General features: G+C 35.3%; 1 protein-coding gene across 1 annotated transcript in view; it reads left to right on the plus strand.

Annotated features, from left to right (window-relative positions):
* Positions 1-362: 362 nt before the first annotated feature.
* The window catches only part of LOC117106708 (cilia- and flagella-associated protein 61-like), a 29,441-nt gene continuing 11,350 nt past the window's right edge, over positions 363-18,453 (plus strand). Inside the window, exons 1-18 of the mRNA XM_033248119.1 lie at positions 363-465; positions 1,479-1,662; positions 2,221-2,371; positions 2,770-2,846; positions 2,951-3,145; positions 4,239-4,371; positions 4,698-4,839; positions 6,269-6,454; positions 6,859-6,919; positions 7,675-7,735; positions 8,272-8,444; positions 9,115-9,223; positions 9,637-9,834; positions 10,894-11,178; positions 11,714-11,842; positions 12,120-12,247; positions 13,222-13,407; positions 14,436-14,692. Coding sequence (XP_033104010.1) covers positions 1,517-1,662; positions 2,221-2,371; positions 2,770-2,846; positions 2,951-3,145; positions 4,239-4,371; positions 4,698-4,839; positions 6,269-6,454; positions 6,859-6,919; positions 7,675-7,735; positions 8,272-8,444; positions 9,115-9,223; positions 9,637-9,834; positions 10,894-11,178; positions 11,714-11,842; positions 12,120-12,247; positions 13,222-13,407; positions 14,436-14,692 — 2,617 coding nt within the window. The 5' untranslated portion in view covers positions 363-465; positions 1,479-1,516. The remainder of the gene's footprint in view (positions 466-1,478; positions 1,663-2,220; positions 2,372-2,769; positions 2,847-2,950; positions 3,146-4,238; positions 4,372-4,697; positions 4,840-6,268; positions 6,455-6,858; positions 6,920-7,674; positions 7,736-8,271; positions 8,445-9,114; positions 9,224-9,636; positions 9,835-10,893; positions 11,179-11,713; positions 11,843-12,119; positions 12,248-13,221; positions 13,408-14,435; positions 14,693-18,453) is intronic.

An 18,453-nucleotide genomic window follows, 5' to 3' on the forward strand; every position in this document is an offset into this window, starting at 1 on the left:
TATAGATGTGTATAACATATATATATATATGTAAATACAATCATTCAGCTTTGGCTGCCGTTTGTGCATTCTTATATTTTGTTTACTGTTTATATTAATACCAAATAAATAATCGGAAGCTCAAAAAAGTTCATTAACTATTGAGGGCGGTCGACTAAAAAATACAATTCACAAATAATATACAGAAATCAGTAGCTAAATTCTATAATAAATCATAGGCCTAGCCTAGGCTTGGCCTACCTAAATATTTAGCTATATTCTTAGTTATGCACTTCCAAATTTAGAATAATTTAATGGCTATATCATTTAATTATAAAGTTTATGCAAATCTAGGCTAAGATTAAGAAGCGTTTAATAGTTTAACCCCTGACCCTATAAATTTAGTACTTGTATATTGTTGCCATAGAATCAATGGCGGCTGTATTTTAACTTGATCATATCAGACGATACTAAAATCAACGCAAGGTGTGTATACTTGATATGATTCTGTCTCTAATCTGATATATAATTGAATATAGCTGTAGAATTTTGTGTTTACTTCAAAATCTTACCTGAAAATAAATTAACGTTGACAAGAACAGGATAACCATCCTAGGCCTAGCGGCCCGATTTATTGATGAAAAGCTGCGAGAGGCGGCTGTGTCTCGCTTAGCCAGGGTTGCTTGTGAGCCAAGCTCGTGGTCTAGCCTAGGCTAGGTCCTTTTTGCCGACGCATTTTAGTGATTTTCTTAGCCTTTTTAGGCCTATCCTTCATCTATTAAAAATATATTTTTATTTTACACAATGTTAATTAGGCCTAGGCCCAAGGGCCTAGCTAGCCTAGGCCCTAGTAGGCTAGGCTAGCTTAATCTAGTCAAACCGTACCCATGCCAACCCGCACCCACAATTTTGGCCAACCCGTACCCACAATTTTAGTCAACCCGTACCCACAATTTTGGTCAAACCGTACACACCATACACTAACCCGTACCCAATTTTGATGAATTACATTTTTACTATAATAAAACGTTTTGCAAACTGTTTTGTATATTAGATAGTATTATCATATTAAACTATATTATGATCGACAAGCTTACGGGTTAGAATCCATTATTACCTTTTACTGAGCAATTAAATTAAGAAATTCAGGATCGTCTAGTCCAGACACGTTGGTCACGATGAACAGCGTATGGAATGCCGATGTACACATTAAGAGAGGTTATTCGCACAGGCCGGTACCGTTTTATATTTACTTCATTTTTTTGCGTGTTTTAGACTTAGTATTGACTTTATTTATTTTGGTTTTTAACGATGCTTGACTATACATATTTTTTTTCAGCATGATTATTACTGTTTTATTAACGATTGCTATTTTTTTCATATTGTATCAGAGAAATTTTAACACCAATAAATTTGAATATAATTTTTAGCATGTTTTCAAAATTTAGTTATGTAGTGTTCAATATTGAAAAACAATGTTTTTTTTCTCTTAATTTCAGAATTAACTATTTAGTCAAAAGGAAACTGCAGCGACGACATGACAGCTGTTTTGATGTCAGCCAATGGGCCAACAGAGGTCATCAATGCACGGCGAACTGAATCACTTGATGCAGCGAACATCATCAAACTTGTTTCACCCTCTACAGAACAATTGTTTGGCAGAGTCAATATTGTGCATCTAATGTAAGTTATTAGTAGTCTTAAGCCGGGAACTTGTTGTGTTGTGGGACAGTCGTACAACAGTCGGCCGATGAATCCAACTTCGCTTCCTGTGATCGCTGAATGACCCAATTTCATCTACTGACTGTTGGTGGCAGTCTGACAGATTGTTATTAAAAACGATCCATGGCGCACACATCATGGTGTTACGTTCTCTATGGAATCGTGTCGGCCGCAGTAAATGCCCGACATTTATGCAGGAGTGTACCAGAATTCATACATAATCCTTATACATAATAAAACATCTTTGTATGTAAAAGAAAGCTGATGATTATCCCTCTTGGATTGCCCTCTGGCGCTTTCACTAAGCTAGGGTGGCATATGGTTGCTGTAGATTTGCGAACCTTTGAAAGTAAACTCACAATAAACAATTACAAAAACTATAAAAAATTAAAAACTTCCTGGCAATTAGTATTTGGAATTGTAGGGCCCAGTCATCGTCCCTATGCATTCTATATATTTTTGAGACCTTCCTCATGCACCGGTATAACAATGAAATTCACCTTTGTTTTATATCCACAGCGAGAAGTCGGTTCTTGCCGTCACGTTGAACAACGAGCGTGAAGAAGTGTTGGCTCATGCCGCATTCTTTGATTATCCAAACTTCTCCGATGTTGACCAGAGTAAATGGCAGGAATGGTTGAATGCACAGTATGATACAGAAACATGCACGGTAACTCATACAGTTCGTTGAATTTTCGACGGATCTTTCCGGAAGTGTTAATGGGATGGGATGGGATACGTCATAAGCTAAATATAGAAATGAACATTCTTCCAAATGTAAGCCTATGAAATATAATGTTTTGCCTAGACCTGCCCTAGAAAGAACTAAAAAGTCAACAATCCGTTACCTGTATAGTTATTCATGTGGATAGTGTGGATGGGTGATTAGTTAAAAGTAGAAAAAAATATGTATATCAGGCATTAGACACAGGCCCGGAGCAAATTTTGATAATCTCTCATCATTAAACTATGATAATTTACCAGTCCTACAGTATATTCATAAGAGACAAATTATAATGCTTAAAATTCACTTTCTTTTATTAGCTTTATACTTCATTTCATCCACAGCCTTTGAACACACTTTTTATGCACTACTTTGTCTCCAAGGGCGACTTTTCTCATGGAAGTGCTAGAGAAATTATAAGGTAAAGCATATTTTTTACTTCTTTTAATTTGATGTAGGCATAGTTGCTTATCTTATTTTTTACCAATATTCTTATCTACTCCATGACTATTATTTACATTCCAGAACTGTTTTCAATGCCGTTCCTGATATCCACTTCATTTTTCTGGTGGTTCCCGGAGGTGTATATCCTGATCTTGCGTTGGCCGAGTTATTTGTCCCGATGGATAAAAAAGCAGGGGCAAAGCCATCAGAAAAATGTGTTGTTTTTGTTTGTCATCGGCACACATTGTGCCCTGTATTATACACAAGGAAAGCTCGGTAAGAAATTAAGATTGAGTGGCCCTTTATACTATCTTACAAAACTTATCTAAAGCTGCAATCACACTGGCCCGTGGGTAACATTCCAAGGGGTAAATCTTACTTGGATTTTTTGAGTCGGTGACTTTTACTGCAAGAGATGGTAAAACTAACCGAGCAGTGAAAATTAACTGTTGAGAGTGCTAATATGTGACATTGAGTAATGCTCAAATGACTTGGGTAGTTTAACCGAGACACATGTTCGCATTGGACTTTTCGGCTCGGTAAAACTAACCTGGTCAGTTTTACTGGGCAAATCCACTCAATTAAACTAACCGCTCGTCTCGGTAAGTTTTCCTGAAAGATAAGTTCTCTGGGCTGTTTGCATTGTTGACTAATTATAGTAAAACTAACCAGCGTCTTGGTTAGTTTTTACCAACAAAAGTCCAGTGTGATTGCTGTATTCTTTCCAAACAGTCAATGTTTACATGACAATGAAGTGTCAACTCAAGTGTCACTTTCTGAAGTGTCAACAACTGACGAATCACAACAGGGCCAGGGATACTTGCTTGTCCCTCAAAATACATGTATTCACATACTTTTATGCTGTCATTTTGTGAGACCTTAGCAAACAGTTTAGTGGAATAATCCATTGTTATTTGCCCATAGGATGATGATGTCATATTACATCATGACCATATTTAGGCACATCATGACTATATATGGGCATACAACAGTTTTCTTGCACCTTAAGCCCTGTTCAGACTATCAAATTTGATTTGACAAAAAACATGTGACATGCCTAAATATGGTCATTGTGACATCACATCATCACCATATTTAGGCACATCATGACTATTTATGGGCATACAACAGGTTTTTTGTCAAAGAAAATTTGATAGTGTGTACATAACTTAGCTTAAAATCCGATTGTGTGGACATAGATTCACATAATGTTTTAATACATTTTTTATTAACATGTTGGTTGTCATGTTGCCAACCAGCCTGCAATTTGTTCCCTACGCCACTGAAAGCTGGATGCAATATATTCTTGTAGGACGAAAACCTTTACAACTTCTAAAAAAAGAAAGATAATTTTCTTTCCCCATGTTAGAGTTGAAGATCATGACGACCTCACACCAATCTTTAACCGTCAGAGTGACATGCTACGCAAATCCTATGGCGATTACTTTCTCGCTGAATTGATCGAGGCACAAGATGAAAATCATCATGCTCTCATTGTAGAGGTTTGTTTGTTTACACTTTCCACTCCAGTTGTTAAACTATTCTGTCAGTAGAGGGAAGTGGGACTTTAAGATTATGTGTATTGCAGTGTTATATTTCTTTATGTTTATTATGTGTTTATTGCTCTATATTTTAATTAATTTTTTTTTATGTTTTGTTGCTTTTTATGATTATTGTTTTGTTTTTAAATGTTCAAACAATTTCATCTGGTTTTGTAAAGATAAATAATAATATTGTTTTATATAATATTAATTTTTATATTATTTTTGCTATGTTAAACACTTCTCTCAAACATCTTTGGATGAAAAATACATTAAATTCTTGACAGATGGAAGGTACTGCTGTTGGCTTCATGAGCGTAGCAAGTGAGGTGAATGTAGAGCTGTTAAACTCCTGCTTTGAACTGGTTCCATTTCATGGACTATGTAAACCCCACCCTGAAGATGTTCTAAGACCTCCTACTCCACCAGGTGAGTTCAAATCATGTGACTGTATATTGTAGTTGCTATAGTGACTATAAACCCCGCCCTGAAGATGTTCTAATGCCTCCTACTTTGCCAGGTGAGTTCAGACCATGTGACTGTATATTGTAGTTGCTATAGTGACTATAAACCCCACCCTGAAGATGTTCTAAGGCCTCCTACTTTGCCAGGTGAGTTCAGACCATGTGACTATATATTGTAGTTGCTAAAGTGACTATAAACCCCACCCTGAAGATGTCCTAAGGCCTCCTACTTTGCCAGGTGAGTTTAGACCATGTGACTGTATATTGTAGTTGCTATAGTGACTACAAACCCCGCCCTGAAGATGTTCTAAGGCCTCTTACTTTGCCAGGTGAGTTTAGACCATGTGACTGTATATTCTAATTATAGTGACTAGAATAAGCATTATGTATGTTTTATTGATTACAGTTTCTACTTCTATATTGATGATGATTCCATAATCAGCTGGAGAATAGCTCAACTCATTCGGCTAAACTGGCGGTAGCCAATGTGTGTGCGCTGAACCGTAGAGATTTCTTGTTCCCCGGTTTATTTCCACTTGCCGCTCTCCTTGTCTTTCAGCTGGAGGGCTGAAATACAAGTTTTAAAAAACGCACCGTCCTTCGGTTGAGGCAATACAATACGATACAATATATCTTTATTCATCCCACATGGGGCAATTCAATATTAAGGATCTGGATTACAAGCTAAAAAGATTAAAAAACAGTGCATCGTAAAATACAATAAAATTCATTAAAAGAATCCAAAGAATCTGAATTACAAAGCCTAAAATGCATTACTGTACATCTTAAAAGCTGTTGGTCCTGTATGGCCTATGTGCATGTTATAGAATGCAGTACGCTCACCAAAAAGTGTAGGGATTGTCTCAGAGTGTACTGCACAATCACCACCAGAACGACCCTACTGGAAATAAGCCTTCTTCGGATTTTCGTGGGTAATCCTTGGTGTTTACACAGAATAAATCCAATTCAAATTCTGTATATAATAATGTATTTTGTATTATGATAACATGATATAATAATGAGTGGGTGGATTAATGTGGTGAATTCATGAATAAATAATAAATTAATTATTGAATTAGTGTATGAATTACTGACTGATTGAATGAATAAATGGGTGGGTGGATATGAATAAATGAATGAATTAATTGATTAATTAATTAATTAATGGATGGATAGAAGAACGGATGGATGGATATATGGATGAATAAAGAAATGTACAGTATGTGTAAAAGAAAACAAGAAATGGATGAACGAATGAATAAATGAATGAAAAACAAACAGTTTTGGCTGTCTGAAGTTCAAAGGTTTTTGTTAATAATACAAAAGTAACTCATCCACTACTAACTGTTGTTAGTGGCCTAATTATTCAAAGAGTGTTTTGTTATTCATCACAGCCGAAGAGGTTCCTGTGGTAGAGAATGCACCTGGCAGCCGGGCAGGGTCAGAGGCCGAGTCTCATTCTCGGACCAGCTCTTTAGCCTCCATCAAGAAAGGCGAGGAATTCACAACTGCTAGGCCTAGCAGCGGAGTAAAGACCATCTCTCAACAGGCCACTCCGCAAGCCAAATCAGTTTCAAGAGGTATGGCCCATTAACAACATTATACATCTTTCAATGTATACATTATGAAATTATGTATTCTGTGTAATTTGTATCTAATGATATGATTATAAACTTGAAGCTTTAGTTTAATCTTCCCCTCTCATAGACATGCATCTTACTAACTTTAGCTAATTTATAATTGGTTGATAGGTAGGTTGATTGGTTGGTTAAAAAAAAAATCCTTGAGTTTTACTGAACTCAAGGTTTTTTTTAACCCAGGACTACGGCATAAGGCAAACACCCCCTCCCCCATGCCCCTTACTGGATTCGTGCCTGATGTTGAATGTCAAATAGATTTGTGAGTGTTTTTGGGCAATATTTGTCTCTTTCTATTACAAAATGATAGATTTATTATAATTTTTTTATTTCTCTCTTTTCTTCAGGCAGTGGAGCCACAGCAGATCTGACAGTGCAGCGTAAACTGAGTGATGCTCATATGGAAGGGTAGGAATATGGCAAAATATTTACAAGTTCACATTTCATAATATTGCTTTCTATGCTGTATAACTAACTTCTTGTAACTGTCAAATAATGTTTACTTTATATTCGTTGATTAATTTGATTAGATATTCAAAATCATTGTCCTCATTTTAATCATCAATTTTCTTCATTATCATTATCATTATCATCATCATCACAACATCCTCATTATCATTATCATAATTTTCCTCATCATCATCTCACTCATCGCTATCATCATCAAGATTTTATGCATTATTGTATACCATCACCATAATTTGTCTTCATCAAGATCAATAACATCATCATAATCTTCTTCATCATCCACACCATCTTTTTTATTATTCTCATCATAATCATCACCATCTCATCTTCACATTTTTATCATCATCATCATCATCATCATCATCACCACCACCACCATCTTCATCTTATGTTCTTGTATATAAACTTTTTCTTTTTGAATATACTCACACAATGTTGGTGATTGGTCTTTACCTTAGGAGACAATCCCTAACTCTTCTTTCCGTAAGTGTACATAGTTCTCTAACATGTACAAGACTTAATGCACATGCACCAGTACCCTAAACATTTCTTCCGAAAGACAGTTTGAAAGTAAACGTACTGTAGGTAGTAGTGATAAAATTAAACTATAAACAATGCTATCATTCATTATACTGTATAGAAGACATGAAAATTATATTTGAGATTTTTTTTTTTTTTTTTGCTTTCATCTTTAGAACTCCGGTAGCTAGTGATGTTGATGATGTAGGATCCGTTCACTCTGAAGCTTCTTCAAAGGTAAGAGATCCTCATTACAGTACATAACTATTAACTGTAAACTTTCCTCTTTTTAGCCCTGGAGATAACTACCACTACAAAGAGGACGTAGCAGTACAATGCCCCATGAACCTGTCATTAGATGCATAATTAATCATGCCAATGTGTATTAGCCTCCTCCATTCCCTGAGGAGCATTTCTAAGGCCAGGCACACTACGGATTGTTTGTAATGACGATCCATTAGAACTGCCACCAACGATCAGTGGACGGTGTTGCATCGTCTAACGCTCACATTGAGTGAGTTGGTTTCGTCGGCCGATGGTCGTACAACGGTGAATGCCTGGCTTAATTGTGTTGCTAATTCAGGACTTTAAATTTCATTCCAAATCTTTCACCTCCTACCTGGTAACTATTTATACTCCTAAATGAAGAGAGGTGAACATAGATAAATACACAGCAATGTTACCAGCATCAAACTTGAACACACGATATTTCATTTGGAAGCCCAAAATCTCCTCTGCCACAAACTTTAATGCCTCTTTATTTCTCACACCAGAGGTCATCTTTAGCTCGATCGGTGACAGAACCTACTAAACCATTTGCATCCAAAGAGGGCAGTATAATCCTAGATAACATGGAACCGGCAGTGAAGTTTGAACCGGTGTTTGCTGGAGAATCAAACGCATTTTGCATTCAGCTTTTCTGTATTGATGAGCGTTATGAAATGAGGTATCAAAATCAGTGCTTGTTAGTTTTCTACATACACATTTTTATACTAACCCTATATTTTCTGATCCCAAACTGTTATAATATATTTAACAACTTATTATGTTAAAACAAGGAAAATTGTAAGCTTAGTAATGAAGGATTCAAGAGTGCATATGCTTATTTAATGATGTGATTCGAACTATTCTTAAAAATTACAAAGGAAAATATTGTATTAATTTTTAATTATTTATGTGTATAGAAATACTTGATCATATATTTTTTCTCGTTTTGAAGATTAATGTAGCAATTTATACCACGCTTTTTGCCAAGGGATGCAGGGCGCTGGTGATGTTGTTATTATTACCCCTGGTCATCGGTTCTATAATCAAACCGGCACAAAGTGCAACCTCCTCCACTCCGTGGGGAGTATTCCTAGCCTTGCTGGCAATGCCGATACAGAATAATACTTACAATGCCACATCATCCTACCAGGTACCCATTTATACTCCTGGGTGGAGAGAGGCAAATGTAAGTAAAGTGCCTTGCCCAAGGACACAAGAAATGCAATAGAGCGTCAATCTCAAACTCCCGATAGCACGATCGTAAGTCCAACACCATACACGCTTCGCCACGCATACCTCGAAAAGATTAGATAGCTGTATAATTTGATATTCTTCATCTGTCTTTTCAGATCTATGGATTTTTTGCCATTAGCATTCTCGTTGTTCCCAGACAAAGATTTCTGTGTGGTAACTGTGCCCCACTTAGTTCCAGAATTCCCCCTTCTCCAGAGTTTTGTGGTAAGAATGTGGTTAAATCATATCTTGGTTTGTACTTTCACAATCAAATTTCCCATTTATAAAGGTAATACAGTACTAATAGAACAGTAAACATCCCAGTTTATCTGTTTTGCTAGTGTCACATTTTTACTATTTGCATGGTGACAATTTAAATCAGATTTATCCAACCATGTATTAAATTTGCTAAATTCTTAAAAAGATATTTTACATTGTTTAATTAATAACCATTTGTTTTTGACTCTGGTATTAATAAATATGTTTTTTCACATGATTTTATTTGGTTTAGTTGTGAGCAAAGTTTATCATTTTAAAAAAATATGTCAAACTATACGTATATGCAATTAAAAATGTTAAAATGTACAGGTAAATATTAACATTTCTGATTATAATTGTGTTTTGTTTTCTTCACTTAGCGAGTAACACCAAAATGTCCGAGCACCCTACCACAGGAGTTGTATGTCTTCAACCGAGCCGGTATCCTACAATCCTTCAACGTACGCCCAGTGTGCCCTGAAGACAGGGATGACGTAGCAAAGCTTGTTGATACCATCGACAACAAAGAGTCGATCTTGGCAGATTTTGATCAGTTCAACCGTGCAAGGCGTGATGATGTAAGCATGGCCTTGTGAATTGTTAGCCAAGTGTTGATCGTATTCATATTTTTAATTTTTTAAATTTCAACTGTTCGTGACTCGTCACTTACAGAATGCAAAATCATGTTCTATAGACGCGGTCTAATTATGAGGTTGTTATATTTGTCATAAAAGAAAATATGGTGGTTTTGCCAGGATTAGATATCAGGACCCTAGATTAGAAGCCAAACATCTTAACCATCTAGCTACATCTACACTCATTATTTTTTTCACAACAGAATGATGTTAGTTCATATATCCAGGGTCTCATAAAATGTTATTGTATAATGATTGACTTTTAGGCTATAAACACCTCTTTAATGTCCTGGGAAATCTGCATCCCTCTCCATCCAGGGGTGTTTTTTTTCTTTTGTAGCATTTTTTTTTTTTGGTTAATGAATGTAATTAAGCCTTTGTAATCCATTTTCTTGTTGCAACATCCAGGGTAGTATCTATATCATGAATATTTATGAAGACTACTTAGTAATCCAAAGTGAAATTCTAGTTGACACATCTCTATAAAATTTGTAAATATTTTCGACGAAATGATATATTTTTACTTGAATGCAATTAAACATGTGTAATTGAGGGTCTTGTTGCAATATCCAGGGTAGCAAATATATTATGAGGATATATTATGAATATTTATGAGGATTACTTCACAATCCAAAGTGAAATTCTAGTCACATATCTTGGTAGATTTTGTAAATATTTTTCCAGCAACAGATATCTTCAGTTTAAAATAAATAACATAAAAGTTTTGATTAAAATTTAAATTACAAAATACTATCCTTGCTGATGAAAGAATGTATTTGAACTTTAGCATTTCTCTTAATTTTAAATCTTAATTTAACTTGTAATATTTTTTTTAATAATGCAAAAGGTCTGTAAATCATAAAAAACATATTTAGTTCAATATGATTCATTGGACAATAAGTGTATCATATCTTGCTTGATCCTTTTGAATCTGTGTTAAATAATTTGTCTGTATTTTATGAGACAGTATATCTCTAATAATTCAATGTAATTTTGATTCAGGATGGAACGCCAATCCAGGCATTTGTCGGTGAGTGTGGCGGTCAAATCGTCAGCGTTGCTATCACCAGAAGCGAGGAGGATATCGAGTACATCCGTTCTCATTACAACATTGAAGACTTTATCTACTACAACCATCACCGACGGGATGAGCACGCCCATCTCTACCATTTCACTATCAACCCAATCTTCCAGCATTACACCAAGCACATGTTGAAAGAAGTCTTACGGCAATCACATCGTTCCTGCTTGTATTATCCGGTTTTCCCTCCGTACTCAACAACAAAGGTATGAACTCTATTTTTCTTGATGCTGTGGTTAGCTCTTAGAGTATTTAGTGGCAAGGTATGCATTATTACAACCAATTCCATATTGGAAAATTCAGGATGTTTAATTTTATAACAGGCATTAGAGTAATCGACCTTTCCGCAAACCCCTGCCCCTCTGTTCTTGTTGCAATGTCCCACAAAACAATAGCGTAAAACTAAATATGTATTTGGAACAAAATGTGCATTGTGTGTGTGTGTGTGGGTGTGTGTGTGTGTAGGGAGGGGGAGAGGCTGGGGTACAAGCACATTTTCCTTACCCCATTCTGTTTGGTCAGTTGTTAAGTTGAATTGACACTACAGAAAGTTCCATTGTGATCTTAACTTACAGGTCAAATATTAATCTCCTTTGAATAATCATTTCAGTGTTTTCAAAGGTTTAAGAGTTGTTCCAAATTTCAACTTGACTTTATAAACATTTATCATTATTGATAAGTTTTTACAATCATAATATGTTATCATCATCATTGTAATTCCTCTTTTTTGTATTCCTCAAGGATTCTGCTTGCCATTCTATTGTGACATGTCTGAACCACATGGTTCCCGTCCGAGCCCGCCGCCAGATCATTTACCCCTTGGACAGACTCGGTGGTAATGCATCTTCGAAACGTGTTATCAAGGAAAAGGTTTGTTTCCCTGAGAGTAAACTATGATAATTGTATTTATACCGAGTTGAACTACAAATATGAAGAACTTTATTACTATAAATCACAGGTGGTAAAGTGCGGCCAGCCCACAAAAATATGTTAAAACCCTATGTATGTGGACTACTACTAACATGTGTGTGTGTGATAACATGTCTGTAAATTTCTGATGTATATTTATTAAGCGTTGGTTTAACATTTATTTAGCTGTGAGTAATAAAATAAGATAAATAATTTCTTATAAATGTTTTTAATCCAGGAAAAGTTTGCTTTGAATCACATAAACCGGAAGTTGACCCTTGAACCTAAGGTGACAATAAACTCTCGTATCGTTATTGTCGGAGCTTCTGATGTCAGTTTATCTTTCCTGGAGACACTTGCTTTCTGGTACGTATCAAAAAATATCAGTTTCACATCACTCACAATTTCTACTGGTTTTAATTCCTCGTCGTGCACCATTTCACTTGTGTCATTGAGCAAGGCACTTTATCTGCATTGCCTCTCTCCACCCAGGAGTAAAAATGAGTACCTGGTTGGGTTGTCTGCTACTGCGCCGATGTGGCAGCAACACTTAGCATGTGGACCAAATGACAAGAGAAAACTGAGCGCTTTGTATCCTAAAGGAAAGGCGATATATGAATATCAAATAAATAAAATAAATATATAGTATGGACAAATTTTCTGACAATTTTAAACTGTAGATATTCCCTTTCCCTGCCTGTTGTTTATGCCAATGAGTGATGAGCAGTTATAGATTTTAATTATTGCCCGTTAGAATCATTTTATTAATCAGTTAATCATTCAGTTTAGTAGGCACCATTCCAACTGTCATTGCTTGTGGCTTATAGAAGGAATTTAGGAATAATTATTCGATCAGGAGCACTGGTGGGCGTTGTGCAGCCTGCGGGCCAAATGCGTATGTGATCCAGTGGCTTGGGGTGCAAATGCGAAGCACGTACAAGCATAAGTCCCTGTCCAGTCTAATTTCAGTGGACAAAAACATGTGACATGCCTAAATATGGTCATGATGACATCACATCATGACCGTATATAGGCACATCATGACTATAAATGGGCATACATTTTTTTATCAAAGAAAATTTGATAGTGTAAACAGAGCTGAAAGCTGTGTTCATACTATCAAATTTTATTTGACTAAAAAATATGTGACTTCCTAAATATGGTCAGGATAAGAAATTTTTATAGTGTGGACAAAACATTATTTGCCATGATGTCTATATATAATTGGTTTATTATTATTATTATTAATATGATGTAAAAACTATTCTTATTTATTATTCATTAATGTAACATTACTGTAATGTATTAAATACGCCAACTTTTTCATAATCGTTTCTCAGCCCCCATTTGCGATTCAACAACTTGGTCTTGATCTCGCCACATGGTCTACCCGGAGATCTTGCAACGGACGACATTGTGTCCAACTTTCTCTCCACGCCACGTAACTACACACGTGATGAGTTGGCGCAGATCTCGCTGCGTACTTGGGTGAATGTTGTCAATGCAAAAATGATTGCAATCGACAGGTGAATATTTTATAGAAATAATTATAATAATTTTCTTTCTATAAGAGGGTAGATTTTTTAATTCAGAACCACTAGCCCAGTTTCATCCTCCAGGTAATTGTTTGTGAGATTCTTCAGGAGTTTGCTGGAAAACCTTCTAATTGTAATCTTGAAAGCTGCAGACTTACAAATACATTGTCTAAAAAAACCTGGTACTATAAACATATAAATCAATTTTCAACAGTTTGGGGGCATGGTTGAAAGGTGGAGAAGGCAGGTAGAATGGATTAAAATGTTTTCAGCTTTCATGGAATACAATTGGCTTGTTTAATTTATCCGTATATGATTATTGAATCTGTAGACTCTATAAACCGTAAGAATGAACTTAGTGACGCTTTCCTTATTACCTGATTTTTTTAAATTTTTTTTTACTTACTTTTTTTTATACTTTCCAACACATGTTAGCTTATTAGCACAGTATATAAAGCCTGGCCTGCCTAATTCCTGTCTCAGTCGCTGATGAGTCGTTGATACGGCGAAATATTCAACACTATTCTTGTGGCTTGGTATATTCACTCTTTAGGTCATTTAATACGTATTCTCCTTTATCACTTTTTGTTTATTTCATGAACATCATTAAAAAGTACATAAACCATGTCATTACAACTATATATTCGATTACCTCTTTCTAGAATCTAATAAACTTTATCTCTACGTAGACCGCGGATATTTTGGCCTAGAAAACAAATTTGATTTTGTACTTTCCGTATAAGATTATTGAATCTGTAGATAGGTATCTTTCTTTATTCTGGATACTCAGTCAGTATTATTACACTGTTCTTCCCTGAGGCCCAGGGTATGATCTTAAACTACATTAAATTACAAAAACAAAATTAAAGAAAAATGAATACAAATTACATAAATACAAGAAACAGAAAAGAAAAACAAATGGCAAAATGAAATGAGATTTTTAAAGGATTGTAAGACCTTGATTCATCATCCTTTTGTCTGTACAAACACATTCAGATTGTTTTTTTACATGTTGGCAGAGCGAGTAAATATGTTAAGGTGACAGGAGGTGCGAAAGTTCCATACGATCACCTCGTGATCGCTACAGGTCAGCAGTACCAGGTGACCATGCCTACAGGAGCTGACATCACGAAACTCGCCACCAACACCGAGATACAAAACAGTCCAAACAGACGATTTTCTGGCCGAGTTCCAAGAAACGTGCTGCTAGTCAACGATGAACACGATGCGATGACGACCGTTAATTGGCTGCAAAAGAACTTCCTCACGACTGAAGGTAATCACCATTATTTTCATAACTATTTAATATGTGTGCAGTTTTCCTCTTCTATTTTTCACACTTTAGTTAATGAGAATGATCTATCCGGGAAAATGGTGATCACTTGGGATTCTCAAAGCTTCATGAGCTGTGAGAGAGTCTGAACCTAGCACTTTCAGTGGGGTATCTAAGATACTTGAAGAGGGTGAGGTGGATGATAGGGGATGCGAAGTTGAAGAGGGGGGGCTCGTTGATTAGGTGATTGGGGGAGGGGGCCGTTAGTTTGCAAAATAAGGTGATTTTTAACTACTTGAGCATGATTATTTTGGTTCAGACATTTTCAATAAGGGGGTGTATATTTTTTGTGGGAGGGAAGGTGAGGTGTATGCCAGCCCATATCATAACTATCATCATCATCAGTCGGCTGCGGAGCAGGCGACCACAAGTTTTTTCCAGTTTTTGCGATCTTGGGCCATTAAGATAATTTGGTGTGGCAGCAGCATTCCCTCAGGATCACCCAAAAGGCGCTGGATATAAGGTAAAAACAGAATGCGCTGGCGACCAGGTTTCTTCTTTCCATACGGTGGAACATACAAGGCGTATTCTTAACTATCTGTCTGTCCAAATAATAACTGAAGAGATGGTGATACTAGCAGAGCAATCCAAATATAGTTATAGAGTATTTAAATTAATAATATATAATAAACAATATATTATTTTATTAAATTATATATAATATTATTAATGTATAATATAATAATTTTATTATGTAATTTATATTTTCTTTTTTAAACTTTTTCATATTTTTGGGTAATTTTCAATTTAATTTTTTTCTATATATTTCTATTTTCATAATTTAATTTTATTTTAATTATACAAATATTTTAAAAATATATACCGGTATAAAGTCCAATATAATTTGATCGTATAATTTCTTTGAATTGATTGACCAGTCAACTACCTCATATCACATTATTTTTTTTCTTTTAAAAATGAAGTTAGTAGAATTTTCAACATGATTGTGTATTTAAAAAAAAATTAATCTTAGTCATCTCTGAAATTTTATCAACAAATGACCCCAAAGCATGATCATGGATTTAGATTTGACATTTGCAATGTGAAATGCGTACATGTAGACCGCATCCCTATAATGTGATTCCTTTTAGGCAAAGCAGGTAGATTTAAGTTGATATTTAACTTGCATCATTGAAATCCTTGGGCTTGAAATTTGATGCAGACGAGACAAAATTAAGAGCTTTTTGCATCGTTTCCACAACGATACATATAAGACTGATTTAAACAAAACAGACGTGTGTAAGGTGTAGAAATAGAACCGGTTAGTTGTCTAAAACGAAAGGTTAACTTCAAATATTTTTTTTTTCTGTTTTACTAAATCCATTTTGTGAATTCTTACCTGGATATGAAGTTGATAATTATTTTGTAGCTTATATAACTCAGCTTAAAGCTCATTGGTGATGGTGTTCTATCTGGTGATGATAGTATCTGTTATCTAGGTCAGCTCATCTTCAATTCAATTAAATATCAAATCAAATCAATCTTTATTTCCAGGAAAACAAACAAATACAAAAGATGGGAGAATGTACAAGGAAGGCAAAAACCTGAGAAGGTTATGTAATATAAAACAACCAAATAGACATTCACCCCAACCTATAATATACAAAAAAAACATCATAATAAACTATTTTTTTTGTACTTTAATGCTTAAAAGCATTGGAACAAATATAAAGTCAAAAAAATATTTCAGGATTTGAAGCAATGCCCTCTGTTTCTAGTTATCCCACTTTCTGTGGGCAGCATTCATCCTTGATAAGTAAAAAAAAGAATGTAAGTACTCATATACTGACAGTGTACACTCCGATTCAAGACCCCCTAATTTGAGGGAATTCGAGGACACTTTTTCATAGAACTAAATAACAATTGTCAATTTACACACAGCTATCCCTCTAAGTAGAGACCGAACACAGAGACCACCCCAAATTTTCAGGTCCCAAAGTGGTCTCAAATATAGAGGACGAACTGTAGTTTAAAGTCACCACATATCACCTTATTCTCATGGATAACACCTGCTTACTTTCCCATCTTCAATCTCCACATGTCAATATCCCTAGATTTTGCCAGTACATGCAAGCGATACCTTAAATTAGGCACGTTCAGACGAGTCAGAAGTAAGCTTTAAAGTAGCAGTTTACCTGTTGTAAGCCCTGGGTAGTGCTTGTGAAGACGCTCTTTGTATTAAGTTACTTCGACGTTACTACAGACGATTTACTCCTGAGCATTCTCAGGAGTAAGTGTGCTGCTTCCACATACAAAAAGTAGATAAGGAATACGTACACTCAGAGTAGCGCTGTGTAGATGCACTTAATTCAGAACTCACAAGTAAATGCGACCTTTATTTTGACCTCCTTTTTTTCAAAAGATAAATACCTATAAATGAAATGAGTGCCAAAATAATGTATTTATTTTATATAAATGTGATGTTTAAAAATTGTTTTCATAATTATTTACAATTTCAAGAATTTGCGTACAAAATAACCATAGAGAGTGGTGATTATCCCTTTCGGAAAGTATGCATAGTTACGTCTAAGCTTTGGACTAGCTTTGAAGTCAACATTATGCTCTGGGTACAGTAAGTGTCATGTGGACACTTGTCGGAAGTAACTCATGCGTAAAATTTTACGTTTGTCTTAACTTTACTTCAGACGGAGGGCTGTCTGAACATAACTAATGTAAGGATCCGAATTAAAACAAGGTCAACAAACAAACCATTCATCTTTTGACCTATGAGGTTGTTGTTTGATAATACAGTGCACTATTATATATCCCACTGGCAGTGAAGATGTATTACTGTACCACTCAATGATTCTTAGCATTATAACATGTCATGTTTTCTGGACATAAGCATATAATTAAAATGACAAGCCAAGATTCAAAAGAATCATTAGCAAAGAAAGCAAAATCATTAATGAAGATTAAATTACTGAATTTTAACGACAATGAATCATTGTTGACATTTTGTTTTCTGGATTTTGTCTCAAAATAATCATCCCTCACACCCACTACAATAATTTCCATATACAGAATTACCATGTTTAATAGCCATGGGGTTTGACCTTTTTTAACTAATCTTTTAAAGGGCAATTATCTCTGTTAATCGTCCATGGGCTACTGTGTTACAAGACTGTCTAAATATAATTTTGAAAAAGGTGTGTTTTTTTATAGGGTGTATACATAAATTATGTCTTGAAATAAAATGGGGCTTGTCATTCCAAAACCAGTATCATTGAACAAAATAAGAAAATTGACTTTTTAATATATTTATATTCTCTACATTGTCAGTGATGGGTCATTTAGTGAAATCGACTTACTATTGCCAAAGAAGTATTACAGCTTCAGCCTCTTTACTAAAGTATACAATACTTCCACATTAGTATGCTAATTACTTCGTTTAATGCGACAGTATGCAGGTTTTGGGTTGGCAAGCCTTAAATGTATGGATAAATTCATCCCTAATGCTTACCATAACAGTCAGGGGCAGATCCAGAAATGTCTGAAACTGGGGCTGAAAGAGGGGCCGATCGAGATAACATCGCCCTAAGGGGTACGGGGGAATATGCCACCGCAAAATTGTTATTCCCTAGACGCCCATAACTAACCTCTGAGGTGTTTTGGGCAATACATTTTTTTCTTTTTCTTTCTTTTTTTTTCTCCCTTTTTTTTTTTTTTTTTTTTAACTTTCCAAAAGTGGTGGGGGGGGGGGG

Source organism: Anneissia japonica, unplaced genomic scaffold (genome assembly GCF_011630105.1).
Source record: "Anneissia japonica isolate Jap-2015-1 unplaced genomic scaffold, ASM1163010v1 scaffold287705_len1045735_cov187, whole genome shotgun sequence".
Taxonomy (NCBI): Eukaryota; Metazoa; Echinodermata; class Crinoidea; order Comatulida; family Comatulidae; genus Anneissia; species Anneissia japonica.